The 24,842-nt window shown below is 45.7% G+C and overlaps 1 protein-coding gene across 5 annotated transcripts in view; it reads right to left on the bottom strand.

The window, feature by feature from the left end:
• The window catches only part of sphkap (SPHK1 interactor, AKAP domain containing), a 55,507-nt gene that overhangs the window by 18,569 nt on the left and 12,096 nt on the right, over positions 1-24,842 (bottom strand). For all 5 annotated transcript variants that reach the window (XM_062473004.1, XM_062473009.1, XM_062473006.1 and 2 more), the window contains exon 2: positions 9,196-9,289. In XM_062473004.1, coding sequence (XP_062328988.1) covers positions 9,196-9,239 — 44 coding nt within the window. In that variant the 5' untranslated portion in view covers positions 9,240-9,289. The remainder of the gene's footprint in view (positions 1-9,195; positions 9,290-24,842) is intronic.

Here is a 24,842-nt window from a genome sequence, read left to right as displayed (position 1 = left end):
AAATGTACTGCACACAGACAGGCAGACAGATAGACAGACACAGACAGACATATAGACAGACACAGACAGACATACAGACAGGTAGGTCCTCTATCAGTTTCTGCATTGTCAGCCGCAGTCTGAGTGACAGTTGTCACAGTCATGAGACCACAGAACTGTGCTGATTGGTTGTTATGATCCCCAAGGCATCCAGTCTATCAGCCAGAACTACAGTTGTCCAGGTCCTTATTCGAGCAAACCCTCAATGCCTCCTGTTTACATGGTCTGCTTTCCTGTCTGGATTAATACATCTCTCTTTCAATCTCGCTCTCTGCTTCTACCTTCATCTACGTGTGTTTCTATCTAGCTCTGTTTGCTATCTCGCTATCTAATCAAAAAGCTGCAAACAAATCGTTCACACCAGTCTTAAACTAAAGGCTGGAGGAGAATCTGTAGAGATTAAAGGAGACCATCAGCATCAATACAAACTCCCATCAGAGAGAGCTCGGAATAAACCATGAGAGGGTGAACATCAGAAGGAGTCTGCAGGAGGTAGCTATAGCACTGTCAAAGCTCTGGCATGAAATATATTTCAGAACCTGTATACAAAACAGGAGAGTGTGAGGGAGCACAATTCAATGGGAGGGATGTATGATGATTATTAACAGAGCGAGAGAGACGGAGAGAGAGGTGGAGACAGAATAGAGAGATATGTAGAAACGAGAGGCAAGAGGAGGACAGAAAGAGAGCAGAATAATGGAATGGAAAGAGCTGGAATGTTGAAACACGCTGCCTGGCTCGATAAGTAGACACTGGTTCAGGGTTGTCACGGGCACAAATCGTTGATGTGGAATCAAGATAAGGGTAGTGCGACCCAGTGCCATTGACGTTTGAGAAACAAACAACACAACGCAAAGGGCAGTTCATTTGACCTATGCCCAAGAACAACTCAGGATGGGGTCTGCTCTTTTGGAGGGGTCATGTGAATTCATGAATGAGAAGGAGAGTTTCAATTAGATGATTCAAGATATATTTTCTGTGAATATATTCTTATACATTTGGGGGATTGACTGATGAACTGTTTGTGCGTGTGTGTATGTGTGTGGTTATTAAAAGGATTTGGGACTCCTTAGGCCTAGACTTAATTGACTGTGGTTTGATCTCTCCATCTGATTGTGATTTGTGCAATTTACCCCTGCATCAAAGGATTGAGGAGGACATTATTAACCAGTGTGGCTGCAGTGACTGGGGTATGTGGTCTAGATGGAGGATCAGAGAGGCAGGATGGTATTGTAATGAAAGAACGAATACGATTCCACATAAAATCCTCTTCCTGAAGGTTCTTAAGGTATCCTTTAAACCTTAAAGGAGACCTTTAAGGTTCCAAGCAGCACACTGCCAAGCTGAAACTAATGTGTGGAACCTCAGGGTTTGGTTCAAAACATTGTATACCTACATTTCTCAGATGCCAATGTCATTTTCTGTTGCTAAAATACACATTCCATCAAATCTATTGCACATTTCTCTCTCTCTCTCTCTCTCTCTCTCTCTCTCTCTCTCTCTCTCTCTCTCTCTCTCTCTCTCTCTCTCTCTCTCTCTCTCTCTCTCTCTCTCTCTCTCTCTCTCTCTCTCTCTCTCTCTCTCTCTCACACACACACACACACATGGACACACATTGTTCTTGCGGTTGCGTTAAAAGAGCTGGCACAGGGGTCTTGTTACTGTCACAATTAGGGCTAATTACATCATTAATCAGTCTAATCACTGTTCCTCTCACTGCAACTATTCTTCTAGATATATTTATATTTGTCCTTGGCATCTCTGTGCTTGTTCATGCAGATTAATAACAGGAGGTTGTGATGAAAACAAATTATTCTTATCATCATCATAAGGTGCCTTCTGACCCTGGGAAGACTAGGTGAACTAGAACTGTGTTGGTGAGGGTTGTTGGCATGGGGACTCAGGGAGGGGGATGGGGCTGGTAGGTGGGGAGTGTTCTAATGTTGGCCGAGGGACCCAGTGAGGTGTTGCTGGAGGAAGGATGAGCTCCCGGAGCAGACAGACGGTGTATCCATAGGGCCAGTGTGGTGGATGTCTGGGTTGGGGCTATGCCAGGTCACATAGTGTGGTGGATGTCTGGGTTGGGGCTATGCCAGGTCACATAGTGTGGTGGATGTCTGGGTTGGGGCTATGCCAGGTCACGTAACCCAGCCCAGGCAGGTCAGAACTGGTAAACATCACAGACCTCAGATGTTCACTGGAGACCATGGAGCCTGGATTGATTGATTGATTTTTCTAATAAGTGGAAGCAGGCACGGTGTCCCATCTCCCCCCCCCCCCCCCCCCACCCCACTCTGCTCAGCTCTGATTAGCTCCTGTCCACTGTAATCTTCCAGGGATGGCAGTAGAGAGGGAACAAGCTGTCTTAGTTCAGGTAATACTGCACATTGTCTGCCGATGAGTACAGCACACCCTCACATCCCTGATATACAGAGACATGCATACACACCGTCGCTATTCCTGCCAATTTGTGTGCTGTCTGACTGCACTGTGACCATGGGAAAATACTGCTATGACTAATGCTCTGTTCAAATATGCAGAGTGGTTATGACGCTCTCTTGTTTTAGCCTCAGCCTCTGTCGCATATGATGTGCTGAGCTATGACACGCAAACTATGACACCAGCTCAGAACATGATATGAGGCGAGAGACTGAGAGGAGAAAAGAAATAAACCTACAAAAAGTTTGTAATTAACATGGAGAGCAAATGGACAAGCAGGTGCCTTGACTCCGCAATTCAATTACTGTCTTTAGCTGGAATCCCGTCTATACAGAAGGTCAGTCTGAGTTGTAATTGCGTGGCTGTGTAGCAATAAGGATTATAAAATAATTAATGCTCACTTTTGAATGTGAGCTCGGTTCACTGAGTAAGGATGTGATCATGACAAAGAATAATGTATTCACTAATGAAACAGCATGAGCATGAGCATTAATGAGCATGTTGGAAATGTGGCACAGCTGTAAGAGAGCATTGTGGCATGGAGTAGAACATTCTAGAATGTCAGTCTGTCTCTTTGTCTGTGCCATGTTGGGCCCACTTCCTCGCACTCATAACACTTCAATATGCAGGAATTAAGACCATTTCTTAATTAAATAATTATTTCATTAAAGTGTCAATGTTTTACCACACATGTTTTACCTGTGTGTCAATGTGTGTGTGCATGTGGTGTCTATTTAAATAGAATATGACTCATTGTGAATGGGATAGAGACGTTTGTGACTGAACTATTTTTAGACCTTCCCAAGAGAGCACTGACATCATGCTGGCAGGTAGCTTCAAATTCATGGTTCATTGATGGAGCAGACCAGTTGGTTTGATCGTACCCATTAAAGAGTTATCATGTTTTTAATCAAACATGTTTTTGCCATGCATGAATGCTTTTCCATCTATCACTCTTCATCTTTAGCTCCCATCTGCATGTCCCTGACAGTCTGTGTGTCTTATGGGCCCCTTCTCACCAACAAGCCCCCCCCCCCCAAAACACACACACACAAATCTATGGTACATTGTTGGATATGCTAACTTTGGAGCAACTCATTTCTGTGTCTTTCCCAGCCTCCATGCCTGCAGTCCGGGGGGGTCAATGCGAGGACACTGCCCTTGGGGGCTCTGTTCACAGTTCTACAAGCCCAGCGTCTAGGTACCAGGCTGCCAGCCTGGGTGTCCAGGATGCAGGCTGCCAGCACCAGCAGACCAGCCAGAAGCTGTGAGCTGGAGAGAGCTGCAAAGGATCCAGCTCTTCCCTGACATCGATCCTTCTTCAGCTCAGATCAACGGGACAGGAGCTGTGTCTCCTGGAGGGTAAGAGGGAGGTCTGACTCTGCACACGGCCAGCCTACCTTCATGTTAGACAGGGCTGGGAGGAGCAGCTGTCTGGAAGGGGCCGAGGAGGGTGGAGGAGTACAGTCTGTGCTATGGTAAGACGGAGATACTTGCAGACTGGAAGTCACAATGGCTGTACTGAACTAATCACTTTTCCTTTTTTAGATTAAGCCTCTCATATCTAGTGGCAGACTTAGTCGGTCTGCTAACAGAGAGATTGCAGTGTGTGTTTGACCTTCTGCACAGTTGTGTTTCAGTTCAGTCTAACAACACATAAACGTCACGCCAGTCTGAAATCTGATCGAGCGATTCAGCCAAGGAAATTACTACTTCGTACCTGAGACAGATTATTATCACAGGCCCATACCTTTGTTAATAAGGTGGGTCAGTTACATGGGCCTTCAGTAAAAGGATAAAGTGTTTAACTGGTAGACGTCATCTAAGCATCAATCAATAATTTATAACTTATCAAATCTGTGATAAAGTCAGATTAAATGGGTCTGGTGTTGAAACAGTGGCTGTTTAGGTGCACCCTGCAGACACATTCTGCCCTGTGTACGGACGTGAGTTCTCACCCAAACACACATAAAAGGTATAGACGAGGTAGTTTCAAACATAGAGGAAGAGATGGACGAGCCATAACTAGTGGATGGTTGCCAGGAACAAATGAATCCACCTTGTAGCCATGTGTTTGCTGCTAAATACATCCCTGTGTTACCTCAGAGTGCTGCCCAGAGAGGCTGGTATTCCGGTTTGTCTGTATCGTTTATTAAAATCTGTGGCAGGCATGAATCCAGGAGAGGCTATCAGGCTGCTCAGTGAGCCAGTGGATAAAACACAGAAATATCCACAGGGTGACAATGTTAATCTACCGGAAATATTCGTCTGCAGACACACTGACTTCCTCTCCCTCACTCCTGACTCACTCCATCCTCTGAAACTTTCTCATTTCCATCCACGCTGCCTTTGTCACCTTTGTGTTTGTGTTCCCTTTGTGTTTGTGTCACTGTGTGGGTGTGCGTGTGTGTGCATCTTTGTGTGTCCATGTTTGTTGACATCCGATTCGGGCAATGCGTATTGTCACATTTCCGTGCACCAATTCTTATCGGCATGAAATAATCATGTTTTCTTGGCAGGGTAGCCTGATGTCGCAAAGTGAGAAATCAGGCTCAGTGGTACACAATTCTAGTAATGGCTGCGACCATCTTCCTGCTCTTGGTTTAAACAGCCTTCCAATGGGTAACGCGGTGGGAATTCGCTATTTTTCAAGCCACCTTAGGTGTGTTTGTGTAGATTCTGTCACAGAGTTGGCATTGCGGGTCATGGGTGTGGAGGAGAGGGACAGCAGAGCGGTACTCATCCTCCTCCCAAATCACCTCTTGGCCATCGACAAGTTCTTACACAATGTCGTTTATTTCCAAAGCCACAATTGAAATAAACAACATCAATCAGTCAATCAAGCACGTGAATTCAGAGAGCAATATGAAATGCAAGGGTTTCCATTGCGTAAACGATCAGGTTATTTCACTCGTGTCTACTGGGCCTGTGTGCCATTCTCCTGGCTCAGCAGGGTGCAAAGTTATAGCTCTACAACATGGGCCTCTCCTTCCTCAGATCCCCCAGAGGAGACGTCCGTCTCAGGGACGGAGGCCCTCCAGTGGTCGTGCAGACGGTCCAGCTCAAACCCAGACGCTGCACTCGGAGGCCGAGACTCTAGAGCCTGTGGACATGACGATGATTTCTAAATCATTTACTTTTGATTTACATTTAGTCATTTTAGTCTTTTTTTTTTATTTGAAGTGTATTCATTTTTCAGGCAGACCAATTACAAAAATCAAATCAGTTGAATGCATTATACATATATATATATGGTTTTGCACATCAATTGACAATATATATTTCACATGGACAAAAGCTTGTGCTTAAAGCACTTACCTGAGGTACGAGACGTTCCTGCCTTTATCCCTCCAAACGCCGTCTGAGGTCATTTGTGGTTTTGCTTTAGTCAGGTGTTCTTGAGACGGCAGACTAACATGCACTGACAGCCACTGTCTGTCTAGTACTTCCATCTCAGCCATGTCTCCGGTTGTCTTATTCTTTGCATAGCAGCTCCTTTCTTTTCACACAACCCCTTTTCGTACCATCGGGCACCTGATTGGCTATAGGGAGCAGCCATATTACTAAGCATTATGGTTGTGCCTTATTATGCAATAATTCCACACAAATGGTGAAACTGATCTCACCAAATTCCGGATAAATTGTGTGAACAAATTGCCAAATTATTTTGATTTTGCCCAGAACATTAGACCATACCCTGGTGCATAACACTGTAATGCATTAGACACTGTTTTGCTCTTGTTAGATGGGGACCATAAACACAATGTCTGCCTGACCTCCATGCTGCAAAACTGTGTTACACAACCTCGTGTGTCAAAAGCAAGGACTTGAAACGTCATTTTAAATGTAATTCCAATAAAATAACTATGAGGTTGAAGTGCAGATTTATTCAACAGTACAGTCTCCATAAGGCTTCAAAAATTTAATGATTGTTGCATTATATCATAACATTACTGCAAGTGAATTTGTGGTAAGCTGGATCCCTATGGTCATTGTTTTTCTTGGCAGGTTTTCCATTAGAGTTCAAGATAATATTAGATGAGTGAAACAAATAATAGTCCCCACAGTAACCTTGGTGACAGGGGCATGATTGATCATTTAGTCAAGAAAACGTAGCCATAAAGTCATGTGTCCACAATGAAATTATTATATCAATGTGTGTGTGTGTGTGTGTACTTAAGACTCAGTTTTCACTACCTTTTGCTTAGCTCTGATCAATACCAGCCAACCACAAATCTTAGCTAAGGCTAACAAGAGAGTGGCTGAATCACCAGTGATACCTTCACACAGCGTTTATAACTCTGCAGCCATGCCCAGTAAAACATTAACCAGGAGACATAAAAAATCCAATCCATGCCAGTCTAGACAGAATGGGGCTCGAGGGGAGATATCGTTTTTCGTTTATTACTGAGAGTTCTGACCACACAACTTTTACCGTAAGTATTACATTTCAAAGTACAACTGCCTACTTCTGTAATCGTTTATGAAAAAGGATACACACTTTCTGCATCTGTAACATGTGTGCTTCTTTAGCTAAACTGAACATTTAGCTTCCATTATGCATTCTGTGAAATAACATGTCTTAGTATTTCAATGTTAGTTAATCTGGCTATGTGCCGAAAAGGCCATATATTGTGTACTTTTCTGATTAATGATTGCAAACGTGCCAACTTGTAGTGTGCGCCATGTAATGTAATAATAATGCACAACTTTTCTGGCTTACATAGTGTAGCAGAGCCAACAGACAAACCACGTACCATCACACCCTTCCCCTACCCCCGACAAGGAGAAAGGGGGTTTTCCCCCTTGTCCTTATCTCCAGAGCAGGAGCTTCAAAGCTTCTGGCCCAGCATGGGGTCAGAAGGTAGACCAAAATGGCCTTACAGTATGGAGACAAAGGATTTTAAGGAAAAACTAACTTTTCTGGATTTACAAACATATTCTCAAGGACTACATGGCTCATGGACACTATTTCAATGACAGTAGTTGATGTGTTATAATGTATGCTTTCCCTTTAATGCTGTGTTGATATAATATGATGTTTTAATGTAACTTCCTTCCCTGTTATGATAAATCAGTCAATCTTGATATCAAAATGATTCTAATCTACAAACTAAACCATTTATTAATGTTGTATTGTTATATTTCGAAGTATAAGCAATACATGGACATTTGAAATAGCTGAACTCTGAAAAGTTATCAACCACTTCACACCCATACGTCAATCTCAGGATGGACGCCCAGGTGGGAGTAACTGACCAATCAAAGAGTTCACCTCCAAAAGGATACCCCCCTTTCTCAAGGATTATAAAACCTCGACGCACAAGCAATCCTGGCTTTTTCGCAAGGATTCACCGGAAGTGTTCGCGACACATCTGACCTATCCTTCTCAATCAGCAACTCACTGGACCACTAGGAACTTGAACGAAAGATTCCTTTGCTCTAACCGTTTGACAACGACGAACGTAACCTTGACTCTTCTTCTTCAAACTGACAACAGTAACTGCGATATTGCTACATTTCTTACTTGTGAACATTGGCATATTGTGATTTAATTTGTTACGTTTGATTTTAGTTTGCAAATGATTTAACCTAACTTTCGTTAGGATTAGTTAACATACTCTCCCATTGTTCTCCAGAAGCCTATCTCTCTCTCTCTCTCTCTCTCTCTCTCTCTCTCTCTCTCTCTCTCTCTCTCTCTCTCTCTCTCTCTCTCTCTCTCCCTTCCCCCTCCCCACGCGCTCTCAACCTACCATCTTGTACCAACCCTCATCATAGTTTAGGACCTACCGTATGCAGTTCAACTCAACTCACTTTCAACTAACCTATAACTTCTCTGGTATTTGTTCATTATAATTACATTTCCTTAAATAAATCATTGTTTATAATACTCGCGTTATCCCTCACGTTATCTGATCTGCTCTACTTTCATAGAATTCACTACTTAAGATTACACTGATTATTACGAAGGGTATTATTCAATATTATTCAATAAGGTTTCCTCTGTCCCTTTAACAAATAAGAGGTGGTGCCCCCAAGAACTACATACTTTATTATAAATTAAGTATTGCTAATCTTAAACGAGCAAACCCCGCTACAATAGGATTTAGTTTTGTGCCACAATATACGCTACAATAGGATTTAGTTTTGTGCCACAATATACTGTATAGTAGGAAACATAAGCCAGGTTTTCTAAACGAACCTCTTGGTCGCTGTCTCTCTGGGCTGTGCACACTCAGCAGGGATAAGCAGCCATTTACATTTTATGGCCTCTTCTGTCTCAGCACTCACACACACACACACACACACACACACACACACCATCTCTCACACACACAGGCACACACACACACCATCTCTCACACACACAGGCACACACACACACCATCTCTCACACACACAGGCACACACACAGACACTGAAGTGCTGGCCTTTTCATTTTCATATCTCTCTTTCCCTGGGGCTGCCTTGCTGCTCTCATGATGAATGCAGACAATTTAATGTAATCAAGACCTGGGAGCCTAGTTAATAGACAGTGCAGCTGAGTAGCCTACTCCTCCAAGTGGGCTGGAGGGGGAGTGCATTCAGACGGAATGTCCTACATGATCCTCAGCTCCAAACAGACGTGTTTCGGCTGGCATGAAGCCCTTCAGACTTCTATGTGGGTTTTGCGAGTCTCTTGCCAAAGCATGTTAGAACTACAGTGTCTTGCCTTACCTCTCTGTGAAGTTCATCAGCACAGAGAAGAACGAGGGCAGCATTTTTGCTCGTTGTCATCTCAATCCTCAACGGTGACCTGGGATTTTCCTACCTGAGGAGCAGAATTAAACATATTTTATTATTTTTATAATAAAATAAAAAGGCATGTCTACTGACATCATGGAATGGCAGTAAAGTAAGCTGTATTGTAGTTTACAAATCATCTACAAATGAGTATAGGTATGACAGTTTCACACATTTGACATAGCTGTGTGATAATAAACCATTTCTGACATTTTCAGGCAGAACAGACTGCTTCTAGCTCTGTACACCAGCAGTCATTTATCTGCATCATTACGGGTGACTGAGACTGGGATCACAAACACCATGTCTTGACGTCACACAAACACACACAGACACACACACTCTCACGCCCTCTCCTGTACCTTGTGGCTTGTTGCTCTGCCATCTGGTGCCCTGTCAGACCGGCCCTGTGTCACAGGAAGACCACACCTAGAGATCCAACAGCCCTACTCTGAGAATTCATTACATCCACCTTGGTCACAATTTAAGATTTCCTCTGGGAGTTTACAGTGCTGTAGTACGGATGAACGTTCTAGGCACAGCTTGATAAGACTGTGCAATTATCTGAAATGGCATACAGGACCATGTGATGAGGTCACACCACACTGTAATGAAGTCACCACAAACAATTATGAATTCATTATGCAGATGTAATGAGGTCACCGCACATTGTGATGAAGTCATTAAGCATGGCAAGGAAGCTGCGGTGCTTTGGTCGGAGGTCATCCTGCACACTAATAGCCTCGTCCGACACAGCGACGAGGTCTTATCGTTCTGATGCTGACCAGAAGAGAAACTGATCAAAATCGTTGTCAGTCGTATCAGTTACTCTATCTCCTGGTATTTTCCCAGAATGCTGATATCGTTGGAATACAAAGCAGACGAGAGTTTTTCCTGGTGACTTTGTTCATTTGCAGACAACACCTGGGGTGTGAAGAGCCATTCTCACAGCCCAAATCAGCACTATCAGATTGGCCTGTCAAGCCGCGGTGGGCGCCTGCACTCTCATTATCAGCCCACACACACAGCAAGTGCACGTACAAAAACACACACACGCGCGTGCACGTACAAAAACAAACACACGCGTGCACATGCAAAAAAAAACACACACACACTCACATACACAACGTCACCCTACATTCCTCTGGCATGCCTAATCAAGTGCTACATGAAACCTCTCTATCTGGAGTGTGGAGGGGTCCCTTGACCCCCCTGCTTTCCTCCTGTTAATGATCCCTTCAAAGAGCAAAAGATGGAGGCCAAGCTTCAAACAAGACCTATTGAGCAGACTGTCAGTCTAGCCTCTAGAAGGAGCCAAAAGCAGCCGCCCCCCAGCCTGGTGCTACACACACACACACACACCAGGATGAATATGAATCACAGGATGCGCTGCAAAGCATCATGGGTAATTAGAGGGAGCGTTGCATCCAAAGGGCCTCTGAAGATGCTTGGAGAAGACATTTAACATCCTCAATCTCAAACTGAACACTGACACTGACACACACACACAGCGACAGTACTAACAATCATACTACGCTCTAAGTGGGTTTGCATGTTTGTAATATTCAATGTCACATTGACTGAATTCCTTGATGTCTGCCAGGGGCTGCATGGCTCCCTGTCTGTGGGAGATGTTCGTTTCATGATCAATAATGTGCATTTACATTTTCAACATTGCATTCATTTAGCAGTGCTAAGCATTTCTTCAATGCTAAACACAAATAGTCGAAGTGAAGCTTGGAGAGGAGCATCTGGAGACCATGGCGGGAGGGCCGTAGGGATGGAGGGGTGCGTCGTTGGACGGGGAGGAAATTCCATCGTTGTGGAGCAGGCAAGGAGAAGCACCACATGGTGGGACTTTAAGGAACCTAATTATGGCCACTCAGAGTATATATTCTATCTAGGTTACGTCATGCCGATTTAGCGTGTGTGTGGTGTGCGAGGGGAGGAGGGGGGGAGGGGGGGGGGGTGTACTGGGACCAGTAATCATGTGCTGGTCCTTGTGGGGTTGTTCCATACACCCATGCAGTACGTCTTCATTAACTGTGACAGCCTCCCTCTCCCTCTCCCCCTCCCCTTTCCACTTCTCGTTCTCTATGTCCCTCTCCCCCCTCTCCTGTTCACCATCCACAAGTGTCTCCTCCCCCCTGTCTGCAGCCTGACTCCTGCATTATTCACATCCGTTGTTACAAATTTCAAAGCTTTCTTAGTCACCGTTTACGCACGCCTATGCTCACGGGCTGAGCTGGTATTTGTGGAAGTTCAATGACGGAGCAGGGCTGACACGACGCCCAGCTGAAAGCCTTCCCTCTGTGGCAGTATATCATGGGGCTTCTGACGGCTACTCCACCACAGCACACTTCATCTCCACGGTGCTGTTCTTCATGAACTGGTTTCATCCCTAGCACTGCACGTGCAGTCCATATATAGCAGGTGGACTTAAGTGGCAGTGGTTGAGACTGGTTGGACTGCATCACGTGTGACTAAACTCATGTTGGAGCATCAAAACGATCTGAATATAGTTCCTGTTTAGCGATTGAGGGATCTTGCCTGGTGTCTGACTGACAGAGTGGCTGTGGAACTAGAATCTTCTGATCCTTCTTCTTCTGCTGTACTTTGTACATGCTGTTTGTAGTCGCTATGGATCAAAGCATCTGCTAAATGAATGGAAGGTCAGATTCCAAAACGTGAGTGACAGAGTAACACTGAAGGGAGTCAAAAGAGATTCTGTCTCGATTTCACACTGTGTGTTCATCTCTTTGTGTGTGTATGTACCTGTGTGTGTGTGTGTGTGTGTGTGTGTATGTACCTGTGTCAGTATGTGTGTATGTGTGTGTGTGTGTGTGTACCTGTGTCAGTGTGTGTGTATGTGTGTGTGTGTGTGTGTGTGTGTTGGTGTCGACGTGCAATAAACGTTTCTCCTTCTACTTCAATCACACCTGAAATGTACTATATCCATCTCTGTTAGCTGAAAAAACCCAATCATGGCTTCTGTATCTTCTGTCTGCGCTAAACTGCTGACCTGACCAAGGCTGCGTCGACCTCAGGGCAGAGCTGACTCCACACGACCTGATGCTCATTCCAGGCAGGTACTGTTGAGGCTTGACTGAAGTCTCTGCTGTTTGTGTTATCTTATCATAAACACTGAACTCCTCTCTCTCTCTCATCCTCTCTCTCATCCTCTCTCTCATCCTCTCTCTCTCCTCTCTCCTCTCTCTCTCTCTCTCTCTCTCTCTCTCTCTCTCTCTCTCTCTCTCTCTCTCTCTCTCTCTCTCTCTCTCTTCTCTCTCTCTCTCCTCTCTCCTCTCTCCTCTCTCCTCTCTCCTCTCTCTCTCTCCTCTCTCTCTCTCTCCTTTTCTCTCCTCTGTATGCTGAGCTCTGTTATTCTGCGCTTGTGATAGTGTGATGCACATCAGATGCACAGACATCCTTTTCTGTGTGTGAACTGATGAAAGAGATTTCAATGTTGGGTTATTGATTATGTGTCTGCGTGAAGGACTGCACACATTCAGTTTTCTTTGGAGTTGGAGATCTTTCTGTTTGAGACTGGAGGAGTAATCTGCTTGTCTTGCTGTGTGCTTTTCATCTCCATCTCCACTCTCAAACAGATACTGTACCCTACCAGTTTTTCTGTGTGTGTGTGTGTGTGTGTGTGTGTGTGTGAGATGGAGAGAGAGAGAGACAGAGAGACAGAGAGAGAGAGAGAGAGAGAGAGAGAGAGAGAGAGAGAGAGAGAGAGACTAAGGGAGAGAGAAAAACAACCCACAGGGTTGGAAACAAAATCTGATTCAGCCCATAAACAAGCTAACTGTTAGAACTGGTAACTGCTAGATTACTAAGATTAGAGTTACACCCAACAGGAAGGTGGCTCCCCAAGAACAGGGACGGTGACCCCTGGCTCACGCAGTCCAAATGTAGACCGTAATGACACTACATGTTGTGGTGTCTCTAAAAGAAGCTGTATGTGGTTTACAGTTAAAGTCAATAACTGAAGACTTCAACAGCATACAAGCAGAAAACAAAGCCCCTTTCTCTCTCTTACCGCACACGTTTCTGATCTCTCACTCTTCCCTACCTTCCAATGCTGTCTCTCCCAAAACACCACCTTCCCACTCTCCCGGTGGGGGAGGACTGACGGAGCATGTCCCCAGCTGCTCCTGCTGAGTCTGGGCCGGTGCTCCGCTCACGTCCCTGCTCTGGTTCTGGCTAGGTGGGTGGGGAGGGAGGCGTGGGGGGGGGGGGGCAAGTGTCCTGTACTCTCTGTCTGTGTACTCTTCCCTAGGAGCCCAGCCTCCTGTCCACCATCGGGCCGCACGGCAGCGTGATGCTCCCAGGGGGGGTGAGACCGTCAGGGCGTGAGCAGGGTGACGTCCTCGTGGCGCCCTCTGGCCAGCACCTCAGACGGTCAGCCGAAGGAGAATGCAAGGTCGTGTCTGGAGAGAGAGAGGGGGGGGGGGTCACTGAGAAACTTTTATTGGGCAGGATTGTTTTTCTCACTGAGAACGTGTCGTGTGAGTCTCGAAGTCTACTGATTCATACTGGATTTTCTTCAAGTTGTGAACGTTCATGAGAACGGCGGTTCGTGTCGCCCGGTTTCACACTGCAAACCCAGCGACGAAGGTGATGCTGAGACAGCATGGGTGCAGAGGGGCAGGCAGGGTGCTGCAGCTGGGAGCGGGGGACACATGTTCACAAGTGTTCTTTTCACGTTTGGACAGCACAACTTATCATTTGATACGTTAGAATTTACATTTACATTTATTCATTTAGCAGACGCTTTTATCCAAAGCGACTTCCAAGAGAGAGCTTTACAAAGTGCACAGGTCACTGATCATAACAACGAGATAGCCACAAAACATTGCGAGTAGCCAAAACATGAAGCACACATTGTGAACAACCAAAATAAGTGCCAAAGGGAAGAACCATAAGAGCATGTAGTTAAACAAGTTACAATTAAACAACATGAATTGTCAAATAGAATTGTCGAAACTATTTCATCACATCCAACATGAAATAAAATGGGCATATTCATATTATTGCTGTGAATTCTTACAGTTTTTCTCGATTGCTAACACACAAAAATGGTATGTGTAAGCCATCCCCACAAAACCATTTTGCCAAATCCCAGCAGAAAGACCATGTACCCCAATCTTTAAACACAATTTACCCTTTTTGACACATTTCTCAGGTTCATTCACACTTCTTTGGGAAAGTCTAAACACACCTCTTACTTTAAGACACAATTATCACCATTATGTCATTCAGAAAACACTGCCATTTGATAAGTAAACCCAAAACAGCGCAATTCAAACACCCTTACCAACCAATTATCCATGTGTAAGCACTAACAAGCAAATATACTCAACAAGCAATCAGGGGTTTGGAATGAATACAAAGGTAAGCTCATCTGTACTTTGAAATCATGGATGAAAATATCAGAAGAAAAGGAAGAATTGTCCAAATGAGAGGAGGTGGACAAGGGAGAGGAAGAGGCAGAGGAAGAGGAAGAAGAACAACAATCTCAAATGAGATCCATGCCACACTATGACAGAAATCCCTATGATGATTTGTTTATTTCCTTGTTTTCTTAGCCTTTGTTCCCCAAATTACAATTTACAGCAATACATTTGTGTTGTTGACTAACAGTACTACTATTTGTATACTGTGACTACTACAGTAACAAGAGCTCAAAATGCAATTGCTGTATAATAGAAAATAAACAGCCTGTAAGAAGGACAATTGCAGTAACTGTGAGTTTTATGATTTACATCATGTCAAACTCATGAGGTGGAACATATCTAAAATTCACGGACACATTATAGTCAATGGTTCTTGAAAAACTTTTTATAATAGTGTTTTCAATTCCTCTCAGCAGTGTCTAAAGGGTATTCAGAAGGTTGAATTTATTTGAGGGCTTTGTGTGTATTTTGAATGCAAAGTTAGGTTTATACGACAGATAATATGGTTTTGACTACAGTGTTTGATTTTGGGTCAAAAGTCAAGGGTTTGGCCAAAACAGTGTAAGTATGAAGATGTGTGTTTAGAGTTTGGAGAAAACACAGTACACATTCAAGAAATGTGTCTTAGCAATAGAGAAAAACTGTAAATGACAGATGAAGGAGAACGGCAATGTATTCTTTGGGGTGCCTTGCCAGGGCTCCTTCAAAATGTCCTGCCAGTTAATCGTCACTCTGGCAATATCCGTTTTTGGCTAATCGGAAATGTCAAGGGTGCGGATTATGAAGCTCATTCACTTGCAAACCATTCCTGATTCTTGATTGGAAACATGCTTCTGTGTAACGCTCGCTGCACACACAGACTTTTTTTAACCCTATATATGCCACCAGTATTTCTAAATGAGACCCCAGGTGAAGGCTGGAGAGCAGACTTCATGCTCACAAGCTGCATGTAGAACATGAAGATAAGCAGCTTCTGTGGAACAGCCTGGTAAAGCAGGCTCTGGGAAGAGGAGATGGAAAGAGCCCCACCCTGGGACACACATCAGGGCATCCGGGCACAACATCAGGCCAATAGCTCATGAGGGATCATCCCTTTGTAATTATTTCTCTCTGAAACACTTTATTAAAGTGTTTCTACAGTAACTACATTTACATGCACAAATTATTCATTTTTTTGCGCTTGTTCCGAAAATGACAATATTCCTATAATGAGCTGTTTACATGGTTTATGAAAATGCATGATCCACTAATATTCTCATTTACGTGCAGTGTGTCTGTGTGTGTTTGGGTGTGTGAGAAAGTAGGGGGCCAAGGCATGAGGAATCTACTTTTATATCTGTATCTGGTCAGTAACATTTTACTTTTGTGTGTGTGTGTGTGTTTGTGTGTTAAGCTGTGGAAGAATGAATTCTCCCACAAAGCCTACTGCTTGTGTTCGAGTGTGTGTGTGTATGTGTGTGAGTGTAAGTGAATACGTGTGTATATTTCTGTGTTTGTCCTGGGGAGGCAGCTTCTATTTTTAGCTCCTCCTGATGTATCTGCCTCAGATGCCAGGCGGCTCCCGCAGCCCCTTCCTGGGGCAGAAGGACACTCTCATCAGCCCCTTCCTGGGGAAGAAGGACACTCTCATCAGCCCCTTCCTGGGGCAGAAGGACACTCTCATCAGCCCCTTCCTGGGGCAGAAGGACACTCTCATCAGCCCCTTCCTGGGGAAGAAGGACACTCTCATCAGCCCCTTCCTGGGGAAGAAGGACACTCTCATCAGCCCCTTCCTGGGGCAGAAGGACACTCTCATCAGCCCCTTCCTGGGGAAGAAGGACACTCTCATCAGCCCCTTCCTGGGGCAGAAGGACACTCTCATCAGCCCCTTCCTGGGGCAGAAGGACACTCTCATCAGCCCCTTCCTGGGGCAGAAGGACACTCTCATCAGCCCCTTCCCATGGCAGAAGGACACTCTCATCAGCCCCTTCCTGGGGCAGAAGGACACTCTCATCAGCCCCTTCCTGGGGCAGAAGGACACTCTCATCAGCCCCTTCCTGGGGCAGAAGGACACTCTCATCAGCCCCTTCCTGGGGAAGAAGGACACTCTCATCAGCCCCTTCCTGGGGAAGAAGGACACTCTCATCAGCCCCTTCCTGGGGCAGAAGGACACTCTCATCAGCCCCTTCCTGGGGCAGAAGGACACTCTCATCAGCCCCTTCCTGGGGCAGAAGGACACTCTCATCAGCCCCTTCCTATGGCAGAAGGACACTCTCATCAGGCAATTTAACCACCAAAACTCTTCATACTGAGACAATAAAAAGCTCAAGCAGTCTTTTTTCAGCCTATTCAACCTTTTACAAAAGACCAGATGGATCAATATGAGGAAATTACAGAGTCAATTGTTGTCACAACGGCACAACCTTCAGGCTGTGCTGTTGTGCAACAGTCCGCCAGATAGCATCAGTCAGCCAGGCATTACCAGTCATCCAGGCAGCAAGCCAGGTGGTAGCTGCCAACCAGGCATCCAAGCCGCAGCAGTCATTAGCCAGTCAAGCAGCAGTCAGCAGTAAGGAAGCCCAGACGGAGCTCAGCGCCCAGGCACAGCAACAAGCCAGATTACACTATAGATAGACAACAGCTAACACAAATGTGCAAGGATACAGCCTCTCTCTAAAAGAGCTAACTTAACAAGAGAGAGTACTCCAGCACACCACCAGTCAGAAAACCATGACAGCACACAATCAAATATGGAGTGAAGGGAGAGACAGAATGTGTTTTCTGAGCGCGGCTGTGTACACAAGCAGAGAGCAAGTGTGTGACACTGAAAGGTCAGGTAAAGGTTGGACATTAGACAGGGGCACCTGTGGGACTTTCATTAGCTGCTAACCCCCTCCCACTGTTTAAGGAACCTCTGTGCATTATTTAGATCTCAGGTTTATTTTCAGAGGTGTTAAATTATGTACGTACAAGGCTGAAATGAGGTCCGCTAGGAGTACGCTGCTGTTTGATAGCTTTCCTCACAGCAGTGTGTGTGTGTGTGTGTGTGTCTGAGTCCGCATACCCGTCAGTCCTCCATGCTTTCCTGTAACAGCCAAGATCAATACCCACTCAGTGCATTAGCGATCCAGAGCCCGTCCCATTGGGAAGAGATACGAGAGAAAGGAAGACTGAAACAGCCCAGAGATAGAAGTGGTGGCAGGAGCCAACGAGATGAGGGGATAAGCCAGGATAGGAGTATCCTTTGCGCTGCCTAGACGGTCTGCCAAGAGTCTGGGCAGAGCATGTTGCACTGATGTGCTCCTTCCACCTACATGTCGCTGGGGTTAGACAGACCTACTCACGTAGTGGAGGACTTGTTTTGGTGTCATTTCAACCTGCCACCTTGTGTTCTTGACACCATCAAAAACAAATATCTATTACTTGCTTGTACTGACCACTTGACACCATCAGAAATAAAATATGCATTACTTTTCTAACCACAAAATTCATTGAGGGAGTGAGTGTGCAGTGAGGACACTGGAGTGAGCAGGCTTCCTCTATTGACATGTAATAGGAGAATGCCTGGTTGCCAACAGAACCAGCGACTGCAGACGTGAGCAAAGGAGAATACAGAGAGAGGAAAGGAGTCACGCATGGATCTAGCAACAGAGGGGTGCGGAGCTGCCTGACTCATTCACATGTACTCTCCCAAAGCCTTTCACCTCTCCTGTTTATCAAAGAGATTCATTGATTACATGTATATGGACAATTAACAGGCTCACCAGCCACCCACGTGTGTTCAGCTTTAATGAGCACTGCAGCGGAGTCCCCATCCAGACCTTGTTAAGGTTCGTCAAAGTTTGCTGTAGTATAGCCCTTCCTAATTGCTCCATCACGCTGTGTCCACTCTCTGTGGTGCTGTCAAGCACTGAGTCACCCAGTCTTTCCATGGCCAATTCCCCTGCCGTACGACCACGCTATCAGTACCTGTTCGCAATCCGTGCCTGCACGCACTCAGTGCCTGCACACTGTTAACTCGATGAGGCCCGCCGTCAGTTGCCTCTGCAGTCTTTTCTGAGGGTCTAACCTAGTACTCGTGCTGTACCTCTTAAAACACACCAGACACGTCAACACTGCACACACTCACAGACTCCCCGTTTCCCCCTCTCTTGCTCTGACTTTGAAGGGCTGTCAACCCAAGCGCCAGTGCCAACAACACTCTCGTCCGACTGGCGCTCCTCCAGTCCAGTCCCGTCAATCTCATCTCCTCACATCTCTCCTGTGATGACGTTCCCGCCCTCTCCGTGGAGCCCTCTCACCTCGCACTGCCTCCTCCCCGTCGGTGAACACGAGTGAGGGGTGCGGCAGGTGACAGAGACAGTCTCCGTAAGCAGATGGGTGCCACCTTTTAGTTCTCCCTCCATGGGTGGGTGATACGAGCACACTTCTTTTGTGTTCTGGCCTCCCAAGAACACTATGTGGGCTGCACTCTGGGGACACAGAGTGGAAAAATGGGAGAGACACTACTGAACGTCTGTGTGTTCAGGGGAGGGGGGCTCGGTAATAGCACTGGGGGAGCAGCAGTGTTGGACTGAGATTTCAGAAGCGGCACATCCCTCATTAAACACACAGCAGGAAGATACAGTATCAGGTGCCAGAGCAGCCCACACAAACAAAAGCACACACATCAACGCACTCAGACGTTCCCTAGTGCAGGCAGGCACACGCCACGCTGGCTTCAGTTTATCCACGAAGGTGTTACTGTCCAAGGTATGCACTTGTCAAATCAATCGCTTTGAAGCCCAACAATTTAATGATATTCCACGGCTGGTTTTTCAGACTGCAGTGCAGTTATTTGCGTCAGGGAGTTTGGTCCTCAGTTCCTCAGGGGGCCGTGTGAGAGCCTGAGCTAGACCTTGGCTGCACAGGTCCCAGTCTGTTACTTTCCTCCGCATGGAGAGGACAGAGACTACTCAAAGATGAGTGTGTATTAGAATACAAGTTCCTGGGGAAAGATGAACCTCCTTTACTTTGGGCTTCATCAGTTTGAATGTAGCCACCCGTTCCAAACACCCGGTCAGGGTAGGTGAGGAGAGGACACGTGTTGTGGCTGGCTCAGGGCTGCTGGGTTTCAGAGCTGCTGTGTCTCCGAGGGTTTTTCAAAGCCTGGCATCGGGTCACAGCCCTTACACAGAGACTTTACCAACGTTATGCTCTGTCAACATCCATTAGAGAGCAGCGGTGTCTTGCAGTGCTCGCCAGAGACTGGTTGTGCAAGGCTGGAGCAGACATCACAGTAAACATCGCTGTGCGACAAGCGGGGACACCTAACCACAAGAGGCGGAGGCAGCATGCTCTCTGGGTTTTGAAATGCAGAGGACACATCTGGGCCTTCTCTGAGAACAACTGAGGCATTTGCGGGGATTTTTTTTGGGGGGGGGTTACATTTCTGGATGCCCTCCATTTTATGCGTGGCACTTTCCAAGGGCATCAACGCACAATAACCCCTTCGTATTCATTTCCGAAATATTTATAATGAAGATCCCAGTGCTCGTGTTCAAAACGGACCGGATTGGCAGCGCACCACAATGGGAGCAGCACCTCTCTCGGCTCAACGGTAACGGCTAAGTGCTGATCATCTCCACAGGCTACCGTGGCTCGTGTGGATCAGTCCTCTGTAAATGGACTAAATGGTAAATGGACTGCATTTATATAGCGCTTTTCTACCTTAGCGGCACTCAAAGCGCTTTACAATGTTTGCCTCTCATTCACCCATTCATACTCTCACTCACACATACCGACGGCAGCGAGCTACCATGCCGGCCTGCCAATCGGGAGCAACTTGGGGTTCAGAGTCTTGCTCAAGAATACTTCGGCACATGACCTAGGAGGAGTCAGGGATCGAACCGCCAACGTTGCGATTAACAGACAACCCTCTCTACGCCCTGAGCCACAGCCACCCTCTGTAATCAAGAGGCCTTATGACAGCACCCTGCCGGAGGAGGCCGCCTCAAGGTGATCACGTCATGGCTGCCTCTGCCTCACATCTGCATTACTCAGATCAATATGCCTAGTAATGGTCTGGTTGCTATATGATACCAAAGCCCTACCTCTGGATCGGGTGTCTCCTGGAGTCTACTACAACTCTTAGTCTGACAGGAGATTGGATATGTGTTTGTGTGTGTGTGTCCACTGAACTACAAAAGGCTTCTGTGCAGATAAATGTACTGTAGGCTGCATTTGTCTTTGAAAACAGAACTTAAGTAAACTGAACAGTGAGAAGAATTTCCTTCACAGGTGAATTTAAATGCTGTAATTACGGATGCCTCTGATTACAGATTAATACAAGGAGAGAGCAGCAGGGACTGAGAAGATGAGAGACGGAGAGAGACAGAGAGAAAGAGTGTGAAAGTGAAAGAGAAAGAGAGAGTACTATCTGGAATAGATAATTATAATTCTTCATCAGTTCAACCATCAATGAGTAAAGAAAAGCCATAATGTTCTGTAACAGAAATCTGTTCATGTGATCCACTTTGGCTCCATTTTCAAGGCTCTCTTTTCTCAGCTGTTATCTCAATCGTGGACACTCAGTGTGTTGGGTGAAGTGAGAGAAGTGCCTCTAATGGTAAATCAAAACGCTGCCGCCATTCTCAGAAAATAATCCACGCAATTAGCGACATCTATTAGACTCTACTTTTCGAGCGATGGTGGATTGATTGGTACGTGTGGTCACCTCAGAGAAACTCGCTGTGTTTGTGAAGTAGGAGTAAAGAACAGAAAGATTGAGGAGATAGGGGGCGAGAGAGCATGAAAGATAGGTGTGCTGGGCATATGTCCAGACCAGGGATTTATCCAGCAGTAACACTGAATTCCTCATCATCTGGGGGAGCTAGTTCAAGCATTTGCCACTCAGAAGCTTCACTGCAGGCTGAGTAGTCAGAGCACATATCTTTAATGATATGGTGTTTTCATTAAAGCCACTGTCCTAGGCTCTACACTAGCTCACCCAACTAGCCGTTTCCACATAACAGCACACCTCATAACACTGCTCTATTCTGCTTCATGTTCTTTAAGGATGTTAGATCAAAGATCAAAGATGTGTCTGTCATAGAATATATATATATATATATACAGTACCAGTCAAAAGTTTAGACACATTTTGAATGGGAAAATGTGTCCAAACTTTTGACTGGTACTGTATATATATACTGGTATTATCAAATCCAGTTGTGTTTACACTTAAATTTAGGTATTTCTTGATTTTGAGTAAAATTATTTATCTGTAATATTTGTCATATGATGGTGAGAGGAAGACAGAGAAGCCATCTTGCTGATCAACAGTAGCAATGGGCTACAGAAGTACACACGGTTGCGTTTGTCCTCACTAGCTTGCCGTACCAGCTTTATTTGCCTTTCTAGATTGAGACTGGTTCATGTGTCCCATTGGGAGATGTGACAACGACGAAAAACGCGCCGTGAAGAAGGACAAAAAAGGCATTGTATTTTGGGACCGAGGACTGACTCATCAGTCGTGCCAGAGTTTAGCTGGAGGCTGAGCTGGTGCGGTGTGTGCTGTTTGAGCTCTGCAGCAGACTCCAGCAGGGTGCCAAATCCTGCCATACAACCCACTCCTCAAGACACCCCCTCCAAACCCTTTCCTTTGGTGCATCATCATATGGATGCTGTTGTGATGAGTGTCTGTGTGTGAATGCCGGAGTGAAGCTACTGTTTATGGAGTGCAATGGCCCATTACAAATGTAACACAGTGAGACAGACTGCCCTGCAGCACAGGCCGGGCTCACGTTGCTTTGCCGCTGAGTGCTAACCATTAATTCTGAATAAATGTTTGTGCATTCTGGATGAGCATCTGAGCTCCAACTAGAAGTGAAGGACATTTTTCATCAGCCAGCCCCTCAACATGACTCAAAAGAGATGAACGTTTTCAAAAACGTAATTCCAAGAGTCGCAATTCTTGTCTTTGTCCCCTCCACTCCTGTTGTTATTGTGTCGAACAAGCTCTGCACACCAAGGAACGGAGAGAGCGAAAGGGAGAGAGAACAAAAGCGACATGACAGAGGAATGAGGGGAAGGTCCAGCCTGGGCCCCTGCTAGGAGGAGGGGGCCAGGCTGTGTGTCACGACTACAAGTTACTCAATATGAGCCAATTAACATTTAATGAGAAAATGAAGCATGATTACAGAGCCGTTAGCAATTGTTATCTTAATGAGTAAAGGAAAACAGGGATTGGTTGAGAAGGCGACGATAATTACTTTGCACGGTGTGTGAATCGCACAATTTGACTTGTTAGTTTGACAGACGCAGAGATACCTGGAGATGGACAGAGAGACCTGACACAGACAGAGACCAAGAGAGAGGCCAAGAGGTGCCGAGACAGACTAGGAGAGACTAGGACAGACTAGGAGAGACTAGGAGAGACAAGGACAGACTAGGACAGACTAGGAGAGACTAGGAAAGACTAGGACAGACTAGGAGAGACTAGGGTAGACTAGGAGAGACTAGGAGAGACTAGGACAGACTAGGAGAGACTAGGAGAGACTAGGACAGACTAGGACAGACTAGGAGAGACTAGGAAAGACTAGGACAGACTAGGAGAGACTAGGGTAGACTAGGAGAGACTAGGAGAGACGGAGAAAGAGACAAAGCTCCACACATCTTAGATCGAATTTCTCCAACACTTCACACTGTCCTTAGTCACAGCAATAAGCCTTTCAATTAGATACAGGTGAAGTTGAGATCAGAACCAAAATAGCATTGAGAAATCTCTGCGATTTCTTTATTTTAAGAACTAAATGAGGAAGGTGGGAGAGACAGGAGAGGAGACACGATTTCATGACATTTCTGGGCTCCTTCTGTGAAGGGATATAAAACATCACCATTTCTCAGGAGGAGGAAAGAGAGATTTCATTCCCAAGGGAGATGAAAGCAAATCAGGTAGCCTCTTCATCCATATGCACGTGTTTTTCTCTGCCTCTCTAACTGGGCCATCAGAGCGTTCTTCTCCTTAATCTAAAAAAAAAAAAAAAAAAGACTAAATGTTAATCAATCCCTCTTCTTTCCCTTTTAACTTGTCCTCTTCTCATCTCTTTTCCACTTTGGCCAGATGAATCAGACGCCATTATTCTCTCCTCGCGTCTTCGTAGGAGGCTGGAAGACAGAGCCTTCAGAACCCCTACCAGCACCCCCTTCCCACTGACAACATGAGCGGAGCAGGCCAGCCAACAGGGGATGGAGGACAGCACTGCTGGGGAGAAGGCTGTACAGTATGTCACACAGCCATCCATCTCCTTCAAGGATCATAAAATGAGCAGAGTAACGTGGAAGATGGAGCATGCTACGCCCAGAGAAGGGGGTGGTCTGCATCCACTTACACAAATGTTGTTCTGCTCAGGTGAAACGGCTTGCACGTCCCTCGGTAAGAGAAGGGAGTGAGAGAAAAAAAAGCCAGTGAGTCATGATGGCTGCAGAGTTTGTTTATCGAGTGCAACGGGACCCTCCCAGGGGGCTCGCAGAACACTGTCTGACCTGCTGCTGAAAGGGTCTGCTTTTCACTTTTGTCTGCCCGACACACAAAGGCACATACGCGCACATGCAACTCCCCTTTTGTACTGGATCATATGATATGGGAACATATAAGAAGCCCAACGTCTTTGCAGATTCATTGTTGTGACGCATGCACACACACGGGAGCACAAGCATACACACCTATGCGAGTATTCAGAAACACAAATGTATACACGCAAACACACAGAGTAAACATTCACAGAGGCACAGACACATGTGCATATGCACACACGTACACAGGAGGGTAAATTGATGAAGCCTGGCTATTACCATACTAGGGGTCATCCTTACTTGGGTTATCCCTTCTGTTGTACTCAATGTTTAGTAGAAGTACACCAAGCAAAGGCAATGAGAAGTATGTGATCTTCTGTTGGAGTTTAATTCAATAACAATGCTCACATATTTGAAAAAGTGTAACACACTTTTGGTTTTCAAAAGAATGGTTTATAAAGCTATTTCTGAGAGTTACAAGTGTGAATGATTAGATTGGTAACAACTACTAGTCTTAATGTTGAGGTAAGGACCCCATAGCTGATGCAAGCTGGAACATTGTGGCGGGTCACTTTGAGCAAATTAAGA

Source organism: Osmerus eperlanus, chromosome 11 (genome assembly GCF_963692335.1).
Source record: "Osmerus eperlanus chromosome 11, fOsmEpe2.1, whole genome shotgun sequence".
NCBI lineage: Eukaryota > Metazoa > Chordata > Actinopteri > Osmeriformes > Osmeridae > Osmerus > Osmerus eperlanus.
This window is presented reverse-complemented; position numbering and strand designations above follow the sequence as displayed.